The following is a 19157-nucleotide window of genomic DNA, read 5'->3' as shown; positions in this document are numbered from 1 at the left end:
ACACACAGAGCAAGAGACAGAGAGAATGGTGAGCATGCAAGAAGACCAAACTTATCCTTTCATCAGGAGCTCCTCCAGTAGTAACTAACTGCTCTCCTGTTAGTGGCATTAGTCCACAAGGGCAGTGTTCCCAAGACATAGTCAACTCAAAGGTCCCGCCTCTTAATGCTGTCACAGTGACAAATTTCAACATGAGTTCATCTTCTACGACCCCCTCTGTCACTGTCTGGAGTTACAATTTTGAAGACAAATCACCCATCCCAACTTGTCCCCCTTTCCAACTTTGTTCCAGAAAGTTGGGGGCCAACAAAGTTTCTGTTGATTATGTGTTGCAGTTAGTTGGATTAGCTTGCTTTGGGTTTTACCAACTTCAGTGCACCAGCCCCATAGCTCTGGCCTAGTATAAGACAGCTCTTTGTGGGGCATTTGGGTTCCATTCTGGATTAGATGACTAGACTTGCTTTGCTGTCGCCCCCCCCCCCTTTACCCTGCTTCCACATCCATCCATACCCACAGGAAATAAGGAGCTGCCTCTGGGCAGGACTCCACTGTGGGTGGAGTATAGATCTTTGGGGCTTTCTTTGACCTATTTTTAGTAATAGAAGCCTTCTGCTAGGCCATCATGTGTCATGTTTTTTCCTTTTGGTGATTCACTAACAGCAACACACTCTGTAGAAAGGGGCTGTAAATTGATATGAGGTAATAATTGGAAAAATGATCAGACTCCATTTTTATTTCCCTGTGTGGAAAGCACGTGTCAGGAATCACTAAGGCAGAAGGCAATGGAGGGATTTTTCAGACAGCTATCCAGCTTTCATGGTACAGTGTTTCCATCCTGATTAGAGAGGAGAGAAGCCAAATTCGGCAGGAGGCGGCCAGCAGACCTCGTATCTGCTTGCCACCCCTTGCTCCAAAAAGCCTTGCTGCAGAGAGTTGCCATGGCAGCAGGAGGCAATTTAATGGCAAAGGCTCAACCCTGGAGTAGTGCTGCTGTGCCCCAGACATTCCCTCTGGCCTTCAACCAAGGGGGTGGTTATATCAAGGCATCACTGTACCATGGATGTTTGAGAGCATGTTGCCTAATGGAGTAGAGTGTGATCTTCCTGATTCTAAGAATGGTCTCCTCTTCTGTGCCTGCTTCTCCTGGGTGCATAGCTCTTTGATGCCCCATTCTGTAGTCAACCTCATCAGATTATTTGCAGCTCCTTAAATATGCTTTTTATGCTTCTGTGCTTTTAGGCATGCAGTTTCCTCTGCCTGGAGTGTTCCTTTTCCCATCTGTCTGGAAAATTCCTACTCAAAATGAGGCTTTTAGGTACTGCCTCCTTCTTAATGCTCCCTCTAACTCCTTTCCTCCATGCAGAGCTACACAATTTCCACTGCCATCTCAACCTTGTCATGTATCATATGGTTTTGAAATGACTGGGTTTTTTTTTTTTTTTGTCTCTTCTTCTGTAGTCTGTAAGTTACTTGCACTCAAAAACTGTGTTTCAATGAATTTTGTATTTGTACCAAGTATTTACCCCAGGAGTAAATGAATGAAATGTTTTTATGTCATATTATCTTATTGAATCCTTATCATGTAAGTGTTGTTCCACGTAGAGTATAGAACTATTTGGTATCCATGTAGGGCTCTGTCTGCTCTCGGGTCCCAGAGGATTGAACTGATTTACTCAACTAGCTACCAGTCTATCACTAGCTATCCATTATATGTCTTCTCACTTTCCAGTTGGAATTGAAAAGAGTAATAGTTGGGAGTCAGTCTTCCCAAGATTCAAGTTAGTATGGCCTCAGGTACCAAGTACCCAACTTCTAAGTCAGGATGCATTAGGATGTTACAAGGACAGAGCCTGAGATGCTTTGGGACTTGAAATAAATTCTTAGTAAATCTTATTTTCTTTACCTTCTATCTTTAATGAAGAAAGTAAAAGCAAAATAGAGGTTTAAATTAGCTTTAAACCTTCTCTGGCATCATATAATTTGGTTTCATCTTCCAGCTCTGAGCGCAGCTTTTAAAGTCACCTCTTTTGTGACTATTGTCTCTCGTCCTAAGCTTCTGTGATTTAGGGTCCTTCCTTTGCATTATTGCCCTGTTTCATTTTTGGTGCATCTGTCTTTTTGTTCACTGTGTAAACAGAATATTTTATTTAGATATTCTTCCCTTTCCTGCCTATTGGACATAATTTGTTGTTGTATTTCAGAACTTAAAGTGAATTTATTTTTTATCTCCATCAAGTAATCCCAGAAGCCACTTCAGTTGTAATATGTATTTCCATGCCTTACTTGCTGGCCTCTGTAATGCTTGTTTTGCAGTATGGTCTGAGCAATTTTTCCATTCCCATCTCACTTTTAAGTTCAAAGCTTGCGCCGGCTGTTTTGCAATTCCCTTTGCAAATGTGTTCTCTGTATCATGAGATCATGCTGTGTGCCTGTTGTATATGCCAATGCTTGTATGTGTCTAGGCTATCCATTTCTAGGGTACTTTTTTCTTATTGTTTCTTGTCCTTCTTTCATTCCCACTTTTGGTATTTTATTCATTCTACTTCCTCTAAAGGATGTGAAACATAAAACTATCTTAAAGTTATTAATGGGTCAAGTAAAAGATCCACTGAGATTAGCGACACAAAACTTGCTTCTAACTTAGAGTTATGGACTATGCATGAGATTGGTTCTCTACCCTGGAAGGATGGAGCACAGAGGCCAAAGTGTGTAGTCAGAGTTGCCCGAGAAGCTTTTTCACAATTTATGTGTCTCATTCCTGTCCCCACCAATTGCCTGGTAGGAGTGTTGGATTTTTAGAAACCTTTCTAAATGTTTTGTGGCCTCTTACCTTGTGTCTTCTCACTTTTTCAGTTGAAAAACACTCATCTGTAGTCTTCAGTTAGAATAGAGCAGTCCCCCCTTATCTTCATGGGATGTATCCTAAGCCATTATACAGATGCCTGGAGCCACAGATAGTATGGAACCCTATGTGTACTGTTTTTTCTTATGCATATATACCTATGATAAAGTTCAATTTATAAATGAGTTAGCAAGAGATTAATAATAATAAAATAATTATGACAATATATTATAGTCAAAGCTATTTAAAATGAGCTATTGGTTTCTGCAATTTTCACTTAATGTTTTCTGACCTCTGTTGACCGTAGGTAACTGAAACTACAGATAAGAGGAGACTGCTGTGTTCTAGTCTGCCACTGCCATACTTATTTAAGGGCTAGTTACTTGTTTCATTGTCAAAACTAAAATTGCCATATACAGCTCATTTTGTTTAGCAGGAAAACTGAAATCAATATAAGAATTTTCTTAGGACACCCTCTCTTGTGACTCCTCCCAGCTCTGGGAGCTCTACTCTTTGTTACCTTTCTGTCTTAATAAATTCTCTCACTTTACTCACACACACACAAAAATTTACCTGGCTCAGGACATTTTCAAATCAAAAGGCAAGTACTACTGTTTCGATGAATCGTCAGTATACATATTTGATATAAGCACATTTGCTACTCTGTAAATAGTTAAATATTATGAAATAATATTAAAACATAATTATTATTTAAAAATATGGTGATACAGATTAGATCTTTAGAATGCTAGAAGCAGAATATTGAAGGTTAATAGCTGAACAGTTAAAATTGCTACTGGTATTTGTAGGTAGTATTTTGAGGGTAGAACGGAAACAGAGAAATGAGAATCAGAAGGATCAGCTTTAATTCATTCTTTGACATCGACTACCTCTCTTGGGCCATGTCATTAGTCCTGTGAGGCCTGAATTTTGTTGTCTGTGTGATGGGGATGACCTTTGCATCATGGAGTTGTGAGTTTCAAATTGGGTCATGGAAGTGACAATACCCCATACCTCATCAACCAATAAGTATTAACAGAATCTGAACCTAGGGCCATGAGTGTGTGTGTAGAGAATTGAATCTAATATCTTCTTAGATCGTGGAGATAGGGAAGGTATGGAGTGTAAGTGTGTGTATGTATGTTTGTGAGCATAAACTTCTAAAGATACCATTTTAAATTATATTTTAGTTTTATTGCTTGTGGATTTTCCCAAACCACATACACAAGCCAAAAAAGGTACAGCATTAATTTCACAGTGCTTTTAGCTGTGGTAGAATTCCTCTGAACTCTATTTTCCTCTGGTTAGACCTGTTCTGGAGGCCTACTTAGTTCATCGAGGCTAATGACCTCACAGTCATAAACACTTCTGTGCAGATTTTTCTTCCAAATGAAAACTAAATATTAGTTAAAGTTTTATAGTCCTGTTTTTATGTCCATACCAGAAAATGTTGAGGTTAGTGTCTTACTATCAAATGTAAATCGTTAAAAGGAAATCATTTTCTTTTTCTTTCCTTTTATTTATTTTTTCTTTTCTGGAAGCACTGGGGTTTGAACTCAGGGCCTCACACCTGCTAGACAGGCGCTTTTACCATTTGAGCCACTCTGCCAGCCAAGGCAATCATTTTCTTGATGACAATGATATAAATCACTATGTTAACCTCACAGTTAACTACAAAATAGATAGTATGCAGTAAAAATAAGAAAGCTGAGGCTCAGAAGGATAAATATATTTTCCAAGGTCAGAGAACAATTAAGAGAGAGAACCAGAAGCTGGCTGCTGTGGCATGCACCTGTAATCTCAACTACTTAGGAGGCTGAAGTAGGAAGATTGCAAGTTTGAAACTAATAAGATCCAGTCTCCAAAAAAAAAAAAAGCGAGAGAGAGAGAGAGAGAGAACCAGAGAGCAAGTTCAGGTTGGTAAAAGGTTGCTTCCCAGTCACTAGTATGTATTATGGGAATGTGTTTTAAAGTATAAAAGACGTGTGATGGGCACACTTTTGGTAGAGGCAGAGGCCTGCAGGACAATTAGATAATGCATCTGTTCTTAGAAAGATATCATTGATTTAGCCCTAGACCAATGCAAGGTCCTGGTAGCCTCTGGCTTTCTTTCCTTTTCCTTAAACCTATTTTTCTACTGTCATGTGATTTTTCTCTCCATATTTCTCAAGTCATTGCTCATCACTAAGAACTATGCATTAAGCTCCTCTTCCCACACCAGTTCCACTGCCTACCTCCCATCCCTCTCAGAAACACACCACACTATTGTGAGGTTAAATGAATCAACATTTAAAGAGTGTAAAGAGTTTAGCACAATGTCTGCATAGTAAGTACTCAATAAATTTTGATTGCTGTTATTTTTGTCACTATTAATAGTTAGTGGTGGTAGCAGTAGCAAAGATTTTATGATCCTGTCTTCTAGGATCTGAGTGTTCTCTGTCCAGAATCTGCTTTTGTGCAGTTCATTGTATAGGGTCCCAGGCATGGGCATGCCCAGGACAGATGGAGGAGAATTACTAAGGAAAAGCTTGCTTCTACTCAAAGGTTGTCAGAAATGGTTCTCTCTTGCCTATACCACCTCCTTGTTATTACCCATGGAAACTGCAAAAGTTCCACTTTCAAATCACATCTTTTTTTGCCTGGCGTCATTGTGTTCCATTTATCTATGTCAAACATTAATGGCTTTGGAGTGACAAAAAAGCCTTTTTTTGTTTAAGTTTGTATCTGTCCTTCCTCCTGGGTTCCTGGTCCTCTTACCACACTGATGTGTACAGTGTTGTTCTACTTGCAAAGACTTCTCTGTACCCTCCCAACCCTCGTTTTGATTTTTTTTCTGGTATCATTTTATAGTGTCCATTGCAACACATGTATTGACTTGGCTGTTTTTTCTTTTCAGTTTTCTTCACCTGATTCTTTACTTGCTCATAGTCAAAAGGCTGAGGAGAGATTGTTTAATTCTTGCATTTGGTGATATTTCCTGTTACAGATTTTTGAGTTGTATTGTAGAAAAGGCTGTTGAAAGATAACATGATTTTATAAACCTTTCCATGGACTTAGTAGGATTGAACCAAGGGTGGAGGTTAACTGTTATGTTACAGTCTTACACTTGATATGTGAGTTATACTTTGCTTATCTCAACTAAGAGTGGGCTTCACTTTCTTTTTGAGCAAACTTTGTCATCTCTTCAGTTTATCACATTAAAAGTATCTATTATAGTGCATAATTTCTAGTTAATCTTCCCTTTAAAAAATATAAATGTACAGGAGACTCGGAATACTGGTGTATACTTGTAATCCAATCTACTTGGGAGGCAGAGATCAGGAGATTGTGGTTCAAGGCAGCCCAGGCAAAAAGCTTGCAAGATCCCATCTCCACCAATGACTGGGCACAGTGGCATGCATCTGTCATCCCAACTACATGGGGAAGCAAAATAGAAGGATATTGGTCCAGGCCCACCCAGACATAAAGCAAGACCCTATCTCAAAAATAACCAATGGAGCCAGGCGCCAGTGGCACACACCTGTAATTCTAGCTACTCAGGAGGATCGCGGTTCGAAGCCAGCCCTGGGCAATTAATTGCATGAGACCCTATCTTGAAAATACCTAACATAAAAAAAAGCTGGTGGAGGGACTCAAGGTGTAGGCCCTGAGTTCAAGCCCTAGTACCAAAAAAAACCCACCAATGCATGAAGGATTGGAGGCATGGCTTAAGTGATAGAGTGCTTACTTAGCAAGCATGAGGCCCTGAGTTCAAATCCCAATATAGCTAAAAAAGGAAAAAAGTACAAACATGTAATATACAGAGGGGATAATTTAGGATGTGGGGGTTATTGTGTATATCTGTTAAGAACCTTTTTGATAAACAGTTTTTATTGAGTTATTTCAATTCAAAAGTAATCTACATTTTTTTCTAGAAAGTGAGAATTCTGAAAAGTGAAAGAAAATTAAAAATTTATTCTGACACCCAGAGATGGTAAAAATGTTTGTGTATTTTTCTCTACTTTCTACTCTACTTTGTCCAATTCAATACACATTGATTAATATACATATATTCATATTTATATACTCATTTTGATTATTATATATTCATTAATTAAAGTTCATAGTTTGTATAGAAACTAATTCATGTTTTATAGAGTATTGGGATAGTTCAAGTTTTTTTGGTACAAGTTTGACAAAATAAGAAAACTAAAATACATGATTTCTGATGATAAAAATTTGTATGTACATATTATTAAATTGTAAATATTAGAAAAATAGATTATGAAAACTGTAAGCCCAAAAAACACATGAAAAAATGCTCACCATCTCTAGCAATAAAGGAAATGCAAATTAAAACCACACTAAGATTCCACCTCACCCCTGTTAGAATAGCCATCATTAGCAACACCACCAACAACAGGTGTTGGCGAGGATGTGGGGAAAAAGGAACCCTCTTACACTGTTGGTGGGAATGTAGACTAGTACAACCACTTTGGAAAAAAGTTTGGAGGCTACTTAAAAAGCTAAACATTGATCTACCATTTGATCCAGCAATACCACTCTTGGGGATATACCCAAAAGACTGTGACACAGGTTACTCCAGAGGCACCTGCACACCCATGTTTATTGCAGCACTATTCACAATAGCCAAGTTATGGAAACAGCCAAGATGCCCCACTACTGACGAATGGATCAAGAAAATGTGGTATCTATACACAATGGAATTTTATGCAGCCATGAAGAAGAATGAAATGTTATCATTCATTGGTAAATGGATGGAATTGGAGAACATCATTCTGAGTGAGGTTAGCCTGGCCCAAAAGACCAAAAATCGTATGTTCTCCCTCATATGCGGACATTAGATCAAGGGCAAACACAAAAATGGGATTGGACTTTGAGCACATGATAAAAGCGAGAACACACAAGGGAGGGGTGAGGATAGGTAAGACACCTAAAAAACTAGATAGCATGTGTTGCTCTTAACGCAGAGAAACTAAAGCAGATACCTTAAAAGCAACTGAGGCCAATAGGAGAAGGGGACCAGGTACTAGAGAAAAGGTTAGTTCAAGAAGAATTAACTTAGAAGATAACACACATGTATAGGAAATCAACTCCCTGTATAGCTATCCTCATCTCAACTAGCAAAAACTCTTGTCCTTCCTATTATTTCTTATACTGTCTCTTCAACAAAATTAGAAATAAGGGCAAAATAGTTTCTGCCGGGTATTGAGGGGGTCAGGGGTGAGAGGGAGGGGGCATGGGGGAGAAATGACCCAAGCGTTGTATGCACATATATTCATAAAATAAAATAAAAAAAATGTACACACTCTACAGCTTGAGCCAAAAAAAAAAAAACTGTAAGCCATTCAATTATCCCATTCCCACTGTTATATTCATTTTATTTATAAATAGTTATTTTTTGTAAATTCACTTCTAATTAGATTTGTGCAGTGTTTATTGTGAAGGCATATGAAATAGATATTCTTTGCTTTTAGGTTTAGTCAAATAATGCAGTGAACTAGAATGTGTTTTACAAAATAATATCTCAGTTTTTTCTCCATGCTTTAGGTATGTGTTCTTTTTGGATCCATGCAATCTGGACTTGATAAACCGGAAGATCAAGTCTATAGCGCTGTGTGTAGCAGCATGTCCAACACAAGAATTGAAAACCTTGAGTGAAGTCCAGAAGTTTGCAGAGACGAATGGTGAGATTTTAGGCTATCCACATCTACTCTCTAGCTACCTATTCTCACTATGAAATATTATGCATTTGCATTCCAATATAAATTTGTCCCAGTATTACATACACCACCAGAGAGCCTTTAAAAGAAAAAGAGAAGAGAAACAAATTGGATTTCCTAATAAAAAAATACTAGCATCAACCTTGGGAGCTAATTTAGACTCTGGATTCTCTGGATATAGTGATATATGCCTGTAGTCCCAGCCTGAGGAAGCTGAGGTAAGAGGATCACTTGAGCCTGATCACTTTGAGGCCAGCCTGGGCAACATAGCAAGATCTCATCTCAAAAAATAAAACAACAATAACAACCAAAATAGATTATTTCAGAACCTTTACTCAACAACAAAAGAAAACAAAGTAGACTTCTAAGACCCTCCTAGGGAAATTCTGAGTAGGTCTTTGGGCTCTGAATTTGATGTTCTTTATAAATGTTTCAGTTGATTTTGATGTAGACTGTTGATTATTTGTTTTTGTTTTGAGACAGGCTCTTGCTATGGATCCCAGGCTGTCCTCAAACTAGTGATCTTACTGCCTCAGCCTCCAGAGTGCTGGGATTACAGGTGTGAGACACTATGCCCAGCTGTGCTGTTGAATATTGGGGAATTGCTATTCCATTCAATGTAAAATTTGGTTTATTTCCCCTCTTTCCAAGTATTGATTAAAAGTACTTCAGACACACATATATAAGTCAAAAATTTAAGCATTCAGGAAAAAATATAAAGAAATAGGATTGAAATTCTACCATCAATTCTTTTTCAATGTGTTAGTGCATATATAATTTTGTGTTCTGCTTTTTAAATTTAACATTATGTCATAGCTGCTTTTCTAAGAATAATTTTGAGGAACTCTTGAGGTTAAATGTATGGGAATTAACTGAGAAATTCAGCAGAGACAGTTTCCTGAAACCTCGCTTTGTTCTTTTGAGATTACTGTCTCCAGAAGCTATCCTCAGCTCCACATTCACTGAGTTCCTTTTAGAGGGTTTAAAACCACTCCTTGTGGAGTGCCATCTTCGGATGGTCCCTCAAGCCCATGTATTTGAACTTCCTTGAAGTTTCATGTCTGTATTTTGGGTGTAGGACTCCTCGGGCCTGCCTCTGTCCCATCCAAATTCAGGACTCATTCCTAGGAAAAGGGCTGACTCAAGCGTTTACCGGGTACAACCCCTAGCTAGATGGAAAAACAGCCTGGCACCTTAGCTATGCACACACTAGCATGGCTCTGGCATCTTTCAGATGGATTGAGCTCCTGAGAGCAAGGGGACTGGCAGTGTCCCTGACGTACCATCCCATGCCTTCAGCATTAGAGAATGGGAAGGGCATGGATTAATGTGGATCTGGATTCCAGTTCCAGTTCTGATTCTGTTACTGACTGGCTATCTAACAAGGGGTAAAAGATAATTGTTTCTCTGAACCTAGATTTCTTCATCTGGAAAAAAAATTTAAAATAATACTTTCCTCACATGTTGTGAGGATTAAATGTGCATGAAGAATAGTGGGCTGTGGTGGGCATTGAATATAGAGGTGCCAGTTAATCTGCTCAAGACACATTTTCTAGTTCTATATGGTGTCCCCACATTTACCTTACAAAACCTTAAACCATAACTATCACCTTTATCATTATCATGTACCTTAGGGAAAGGTAAATTATTTCTCAGGGTTTTCCAAAATCTTAGACATGAGAAGCCATGTATACATGACAGGACATACAGCTGATTGGTCAAGAGTGTAGGCTCTAGAGTAGATTATTTGGTTAAAATGTTGCTCCTTTTACCTAGTGGCTGTGAGACCCCGAGCAAGTTATTTGACCTCTTCACACCTCGGTTTTCTCTATCTATGGTATAGGGATAAGTCTGTACCTAACATAACTCACTAGGATTGTTATGACCAGTCAATACATGAGAGATGTTTAGAACAGTATCTCGAAAATAGGGACTTGCTTTAAAATGGTGTTAGCTGCTGCTCTTACCATTATTGTTCCATCAGTGGAATGTGATAGTCTTCCCACCTCCAGCCTTTCTTGACTTCTAGAAGTACAGCTGCTGTTTCCAGCATTTTTGGTTAGCACAAATCCGTTGCTCAGAAATCATCAGTAGTAAAACAATTTTTTTTAAAAATCTTTTATGCTTTAGGCTAGCATTCAAAGCTTAAGTCTAAGGTCTAGTCTTGAACTATCTTCCAGTATGTGCTCTCAAACATACTGGATGTGAGTCTTGGTGTTTTGATCCTGAGCTGTCATCTGGAGAGCCAGGCTAGAGCTGGTTTCTTATCAGCTAAGTAACCTGCTCTGATGATCCCCTGAGGAGAAATAACCCTCACTTTCCTGCTGGCACACTTTGTTTCTAGGCTACTGTCTATCTGAGTGCATGTGATTCTGATTGTGGTTTGTTTAGGTTTACTTTAAGAAGATCCTGCTTGTGTATTGGCCACAGTATTTTGTGCAAAGTTTATGTTCAAGAAGTATTAATTAGTGCACATTATTTCATAAAACAGACTTCTAAATTGGTTCCCAGCTACAAAAGCATCCTTAGGCTTTGAAGTCAGCTGTGTATTAAATAAGTCAATAAGTTAAGTATAAAAATAATAAAGATAGCATTAAGAAGCACAAATAGGTTGGGTGTGATGGAAGACAACTGTCATTGTAGCACTCTGGAAACTGAGGCAGAGGGATTGTGAATTGGATGCCACAGCTTGGGCTGCACAGTGAGATCCTGTCAGAGAGAAAGGGAGAGGGAGAGGAAGGAGAAAAGAAGAAGAGGAAGAGGAGAAGGAGGAAGAGAGGGAACACTAGAGGATGGAGAAGACAATGACTTTTAAAAGGCAGTAGAAAAACTATAAAATTCTAAGAGAGGAAGCATTTGATAGAGGGGCCTAAAATACCTTATTTTAGTAACAATCCTATTTAAATTCCTGAATTTCTTAAAAGAACCCATGTTATTTGTAGATTGGTAATTTAGAACTGAGCCCAGCAAGATTTAATTCCAGTATTACTATTATCACTGAGAAATTCTTTCTGTGCTTTTTGCATAAGCACCTTCACCCTTTGGTCTTTATACCTTATCTTTCTCATCATTTGAAATATAAGTTGATTTGAAAGAAACAGATAATTTTTATTGATAGCATGTCCATGTGTTATATTTCTGTTAGGAACTACATTGGCCCTTTGATCTCAAATATATAGATCTCAATTATTAATTTCAAAGAAGATTCTCTTTAAGAGATGATTTAGGTTAAATAGGAAGTTTTCAAATCTGTATGAGAGAATAATTAAAAGTCCACATAAAAGCCTAAACTTAAGAGCTACAGCTATAAAAGGAAGCAGGGGAAAGTTTTGTGGTATTTGATTTGATAGTAATTTCTTGAATGGCACCAAATAACACCAAAAAGAAAAAAATTATAGATGGATTATGTTAAAACTAAAACTTTTATGTACCAAAGGACAAAAATCAACCAATGGACTAGGAGAAAATAATTGCAAATCATATATCTGTTAAGGGGTTAATATTCATATGAAAGACACACACACGCATATACAAAAGAATTGAAAACAAAATGTGAAGAAATAGTTGTACACCCACTTTCACTGCATCATTATTCACCGTAGCCCAAAGGGGAAAGCTATCTAAATGTCCATGGGCAGATAAATAGATAAAGAAAATGTGGTACATACATACAGTGAAATATTATTTAGCTTTAAAAAGAATGAAACCCAGTCACATGCAACACCATGGATGAAAGTTGAGGACATTATACTAGGTGAAATAAGCCAGTCACAAAAAGACAAATACTATTTCCACATGTATGAGGTCCCTAGTGTAGTCAGATTCATAGAGACAGGAAGAAGAAAGATAGTTGGCTATGTAGAGGGTAGGAGAGGGAGTTATGGTTAATAGGTTAAGAGTCAATTTTGCAAGATGAAGAGAGTCCTGGAGATAAATGGTGGTGATGGCTGTGCAACAGTGTGCATGTATTTAACGTCACTGAACTGTACATGTACAGATGGTTAAGATAGTAAATTTTACTTCATTGTGTATTTTATCATAATTTTAAAACATGTTCTTGAAACAGAGAATGAGCTGGTGGCTCATACCTATAATCCTAGCTGCTTGGGATGCTGGTGGGGCGGGGATCTGAGGGGGGAACAGCCTTGGCAAACAGTTCATGAGACCCCATCTCCAAAATAACCAAAGCAAAATGGACTGGTGGTGTGGCTCAAGAGAAGGATCTTGTGTCAAGTACTAACTTTTAAAATCATAATTCTAAATCTTATTTTTAAATGCAGAGTAAAATAATGTGTTTCTTACTAGAATGAAAGATAATATAAATCCTTTTCAAAGAATTTTAAGTTTCCATGACAACATTTGAAAGTACTTTTTAGCACTTTCATTCATCTATTCATATGAACTCTTACTATTTTCAGAAATTATTTAAAAATTTTAAGGGGAAGCTCTTTGGTTCTATAGCAGTGTTTGTAAGAAATAGATTAAGCAAATAGAATATTCCCTCAAATCTCTGTTTCTTTTAGGTAAGAGGAGTTGTTTACTTGGATGCTTAAAGTTTGTAGAAAAAGCCTTTTCCAAGTATGTCTGACTAGAATAAAGAGTTTGGAGGAAATATCTGGAAATTCGGTTGGTTATGTGAACATGCTGTCTCACTGCAAAGAGCTTTAGATGAAATTTAGTATGTGAATTTAGTGGTAGCTATACAAATGTTCATTTTGTTATTATGGTGCATAATTCATATATGACATGAACATCATAAATATATGATGCTAGAAAAGAAGATGATTTTAAAATGGTATTAAAAAAATTAAAATTGCCAAATATCATACAGGCTCAGTATCAAACTTCTTTTTGCTTTTGTTATCATCTTCTTGTAGTCATGTATGAATTTCATCTCTGAATATACAGGCCTTAATATATGAGCTCACATACTAGAAATCCATGTTTTTTGAAAGAACAATGGGCTGGGTTTCCCTCTTCGTCTCTATTGCCACTTAATAATTTCTTACCCTCTCAACACACTTTATCCTCAATTCTGTATCCTTGTGAGTTGCCACCAGCAGGTAAATTGTTTAGCTTCAGTCTCACCAGAATTGCTGTGAAATCAGTTCTTTTTATTCATCTCTAAATAATTCATCTTGTTCATTTATCTCTCTTATCCATCTTCTTCAAGTGATTATTCATACCTTTTTTTTCCTCATAAACCCTCTTGTTCACTCTCTTTCCTAACCTTATGCCCAGCAGAGAAAATCGAAACCATCTGGTGAGAGCTCCCATCTGAGTTCCTATTTTCAGCAGGGCATGAATTCCATCTTACTCCTGCTTTCCTTCCCTCCAGCTTCTGATGAACAAGTTTTTTTCTCCTTTATTATCATTATTTTTTGAAAACTCAAATACGGCATACATTGTAGGGATAAAGTGATCCCTCCTCCTTCTGAAGCTAACTTTGGCTTTATATAAGAGTTCCATTTCAACCCAAGTATACTATGATAGTGGTGAAGAAAGGGACGACAATGCCTGCTCAGACTGTTCTTTCTCTCCCCATTCCCTAAGTCTACCCACCAGCTCTGGCTTAGAGTCCACCCTTTACTTCACTCCAGTGTCCCCAGTGTTCAGCATGGGCATGTGAATGTTGGTGGATCACTTAATCCCTGGGATTTGTTTCACCATATCATACATTGGTCCCTACTATGTACCATGCACTATGCTAGGTGCCTTGCATATTATTTTGCTCTTTGCATTTGCTATCTAAATTCTAACCAGTAGCTTAGAAATACACATAATCTGTAAGTTAGAAGTTAGCTTTGTATTCTCAGTTAGTACTGATATTTCACATAGGTTTTTTAGTATTGTTTCCATTACTCTTACCAAACTATTTTATAATATATATTTTGGCTTCCCTTACACAATGTAAATTATAGCAGAAATTTTATTTTGTTTTTGTTTGCATCCCATTTACAGTATGTAAAGAAAAGCACTGCCATTTAAAAGTATTTCTTTAATGGACTATAGTTTATATAATTATGAGAGTTTTATGACCTTCCATTGGGATCATGTTCACATTTTGAGCAGAGTAGAGCTGTGCAACTCTGTGCTTTCCTAATGATTATTGTCTTGTCTTTTAAAATTTTGCACATTATGTGACCCATTCAGATAAAAATTCTTACTCATGAATGCTAAAAAGCCTCTTGATTATCTTTATCTGGTTATTAGGTTTTGATCAGTAGCGTCACAATTCATTTAGGAACAATATAACTTAAACCACAGAATTAGTATGGATTTTGTTTTGGCACAGTGAATCAAAAGGCTGGACTTGATAACATTTATAAATGAACAAAATGATCAACTCTAGCAAAGTGACTTAAGTGCCTCCAAGTCAGAGAACAACTAGGATGTTTATTTAGAAAGGAAAAAGAAAATTTTACATTTGCTAATATAACCTAAACCAGTTCTTTCATTCACCAAATACTATTATCCATTAAGTATGTACCAGAGATAGAAAATTTATTCCCCACATTAAAAAAGCTTACACTAGAGTCAGATTTCTCCTGTCCTTCACAACACCCAGTAGAAGGCTTGTACATAGATGTTCAAAATTAGTTCACATAACAGAATTTTTATTGTGTACCTGATATGTACCCCTAGTGGCTGACAAGTGTTGATATACCCCCAGCTGGCTAATTTCTGTAGACAAGTGCTTTTTGTGATTTGCAAACATGGCCATACTTTTCATGGGTTACTAGAAATTCAGACTGGAAAAATATATACCATTCTTCCAGCATATAAATATATAGTGATTTCCTAATTAGAGAAAGGTTAAATTCATTGAACTTCACAAGGCAATTTTTCATAATGAAAAATGTTCTGCATTGAAAGAAATTTTTATCTGTCCATTGCAGATTTCTAAATCATATTTTGAAGAGCCTGTGTTCACTCAATTTTAATGAATCATACAAATGCCACTTGAAGGTAAACACAGATTTAAACAAAAAAGAAAAAAGCCTTAAACATGCCAACTATTTGCTTTGTGACTTTGTTTCAAGGTACGTGGTGTTTTAGGCCATTGTTTGACAACTAAGGGCGTTTGTGACTTCCTGAGGACATTTGGCAGTTTGGAGACTTGTTGGTTGTCACAGCTGGGCAAGAGCTTAGCTCCTGGAATCTAGTGGGTAGAGCCCAGGGGTGCTGCTAAACATTTTGAAATCATCAGACTGCTTTCCAGAACCAAGAATTCTCTGGGATAATAGTCATGACACAAGATCGAGAAACCATGTTTTAGATAGTGTGTTGTGTAGTGAATAGTGAAAAGCATATGAACATTCCATATACTATGTAACTCTAAGATATAAGAAATGAATAAATTACTTCATTTTTTCCCAATTAGGATCTTTTTTATTCAACAGAAAGCTTCTGGGTGCACCTGTATACTAGGAAAGGGATTTTAGATATTTAAATAAAAGCCTAAGGTTGCAATTATCAGAGTTTGTATTCTAAGAATGGAGATAGCAGATTAAAATAAAGTTACAAATAGTATACTGTTTTTTAACAGAACTAAGCGAATAACTTCATTGGATGGGTCATAGAAGTCTGAGTAGTTTGTGGAAGTTCTGCTCAAACTTCAGTACTTACTTAAATTCTAGTCTACAAAGGACAGCACAAATGGAATATCATGTGAAAGCCTGGAAGCTATAAACAGCAAAAATTGATTGTAGGTAGTTCATTGTGTTGAGATGAGGCTGAAGTTTTAAGTAGTTTTAGGTGGAATCTGCTTTAAGAGGGCCTTGAATCCAAGGAGTGTGGACTTCATCCTGAGGCTAGGAATCTGCATTTTACAAAGACCATCATGAGAGTCATGTGCAGAGTGGAGACAAGAAACCCTTTGGGAGAAGATTTAAACTGATCCAGTAGGTCTAAGATTACATAGGAAGGTCTGACTGACAGAACTTTGTATCTTGATTGTCTGGAATGGCACAGGAAGATGGTGGATAAGGATGACAATGTAGATGACTCACAGATTTCACCAGGGAGATTTCATGAATGGTAGAACTATTAACCTGGATAGAAAACATACAGAATGAGAGTGGATGATGGAAATAATTTTTGTTCATATATACTGTTTTTGAGGTATCTATAGAATATATTTTAAAATTTATTTTAGCATAGAACTTACTGGAATTTATCTGATTTGTGATTATTGGAATGACACAAAAGAAACACAGTGGCTTAAAGAATATAGAATTTTTTTTCTAAGTATGGCAGTGGTTGCTTGTAAGGCCTTGGAAGTCTTAATTTTTTTCCCCTCCCTAACTTTTGGGGTGTGGCAATGCAAGGAACGTCTTAGGAGAGTTGATATAACTTGATATTGAGCTAAAGAATAAGTAATTAAATATTATCAGACATTTGAAAAATCATAATAGTTAAACATTCTAGGGGCTTTAGCAACCATTTACCATGATAAATGTTTGTATATTCAACTTAGGTTCCTAAGATCACTCATTTTGATAGCTTTTGAATAACACTGGCTGAGTTGTATGGATTGCCTCTGGTGTGCTTTAGATAAGCTTCTGTTTTTAGTTTCTGACTTTTCATTACTCAAATACATACGGTTCTTGCCTACTTTTGAATTTGAAGGAAAACTGTATGTCTTGCTCTTTATGTCCAAACCTGTTGTGCTAAGTCTTGTTTGTGCTTCCACTGTAAAAAAAACAAAACAAACAGATGCTACTTTTAAAATGCCCACTGAAAGTACATTCACTAATAGACATGAAAAGAAAAACAACTGTAAAATATGTGCCTTTGCAGTATTGCTTTGATACCCTTCATTGAGCCTCTCTGTCCATCAACTCTTTAAAACAGAAAGCAGTGTATGTAAAGTTTACAGGATTGTTACTGCTAACACATTGTCAAGATCTTTTTCCTTTAATCTATTTAGTATAGGATTACTTAGTACTGGCCCGTGTCCCAGAAGACCATCAGAGATAAGGCTATTATCCTTTCATTGAATATTATCCTGGGAAAGTATTCATAAAATTGAACCCTGTTGCACCTGCTGACCTCCTTTTTTAAATGAAAGGGGAACAGGGATAGAGATTGTGTTCACTGAATTCAGATGAAGCAGTGTTTTTAGCAGCAGGAACACAAAGTGCTTTAGTTAATGCCTTTTATATTGTGCAAATTGATTCCATCTTGGACTCTGAAAGAAATAAGTTGACAATTCAGATCAGGAAATTGACAATCACATTGGGTGCTCTGAGTTATTGGCACAGTTGCTCTTTTTTCGTAAGCAATTCTAAAGAAAGACTTCCAGTTATTTTGGGATTAATATAAAATGTTTGCTTGCTGTCAGGTTTTCTCCAGAATTGCTATGTATAGAATTTAGTGGCATTATCTTCAAACATGAGAGACAATACTTTCAGGAGAGTTAAATACTTAATATTAATGCTTAACTTTTTCCCTTTTTAATTTTTTCTTTGCAGTACTAGGGATCAAACCCAGGGCCTCAATCCTGCTAGACAAGTGCCCTACCACTAAGCTACATCCCCAGTCCACATGCCTAACTTTCGAAATTTTTTCATTAAAATGAAAAAGAACTGTCAAAAATAATTTTTTAAACTTAGTCTCCTATTGAATCTATCAAAAACTGAAAAGGCTTGGAGAACAGTGCCATGTAACTTTCAAGTATTTCTTTAAAAATATATTTGCATTGTTAAATTACTTGAATTATCTTTGCATAAAATATATGCTACTTATATTTGTAATATATGCTACACATTTAAACACTTAGCAGGTGGTTTGCTGGCTTAAAGGGAGCATTGCTATGTTAAATGGTTGTTTGTGACTTTCCAGAAATTTTGATTGATCAGGAAAGATATAAGTAAAATAACTTCACTCCCAATTATGTTATCCAAAAAAACCAAGACATATTCATTTTTCTATACTCCTTTCCATTTTCTTCTCATATGATCATTGCATTTTCCATAATTAACTCAGTGTTGAGGTCTGCCACTTTTTGCCTCATGTTGTATTTTCCATGGAGTACCTTGTAAAAGTTCATTATGACTAAAATACAAATGTGAAGCTCTTATGTTTGTTTTTAATAATTAAGAGTTTGTGTAAATTAGAAACCTCATAAGGATCTGAATTAACCAAATATAAACAGTTTCTGAAGATATGCTGCAAAATCAGAGCTGGAGCCTGCTAGGTCTCTTCACTTACTTACATTGCAGTATCTATTGTGCAAAGAACATTCCAGTAGCTGTTATAAAATTAGCAGGTCAGGAAAATAATATCTTCTAGATTTGGTGGACTGTATCCATCTGATTTTCAATATTATTTACATATATATTAGCCATGTAATCAGAAAAGTAGATCATTCTTTGTATAACTAATCTAAGGTTGAATTTAAGCAACTTTAAACTTGGAAAACCTGGAATCAGTTTTATCAGTTTATTCAGTTTATTTGTAGTCTGGAGTCTTAATAAGAAAAAAGTATTGCATTAGCACAGTGTAGGTGCTATGTACAGTATTTAAAATATTTGGTAATGGAAAGTATAGGAATGAGAGAACATGCAAAGGAGCATGGGCTTTGGAGT

The 19157-nt window shown here is 36.7% G+C and overlaps 1 protein-coding gene across 3 annotated transcripts in view; it reads left to right on the top strand.

Moving 5' to 3' along the window:
• Positions 1-19157, top strand: part of Slc44a1 (solute carrier family 44 member 1) — a 215032-nt gene that overhangs the window by 79993 nt on the left and 115882 nt on the right. For all 3 annotated transcript variants that reach the window (XM_074051339.1, XM_074051338.1, XM_074051337.1), the window contains exon 4: positions 8393-8529. In XM_074051339.1, the coding sequence (XP_073907440.1) occupies positions 8393-8529 (137 nt within the window). The remainder of the gene's footprint in view (positions 1-8392; positions 8530-19157) is intronic.

This window comes from Castor canadensis, chromosome 13 (assembly GCF_047511655.1).
Source record: "Castor canadensis chromosome 13, mCasCan1.hap1v2, whole genome shotgun sequence".
In the NCBI taxonomy this organism is placed as follows: domain Eukaryota; kingdom Metazoa; phylum Chordata; class Mammalia; order Rodentia; family Castoridae; genus Castor; species Castor canadensis.
Note: the sequence above shows the minus strand (reverse complement) of the source record. Positions and strands in the feature narration are given on the sequence as shown.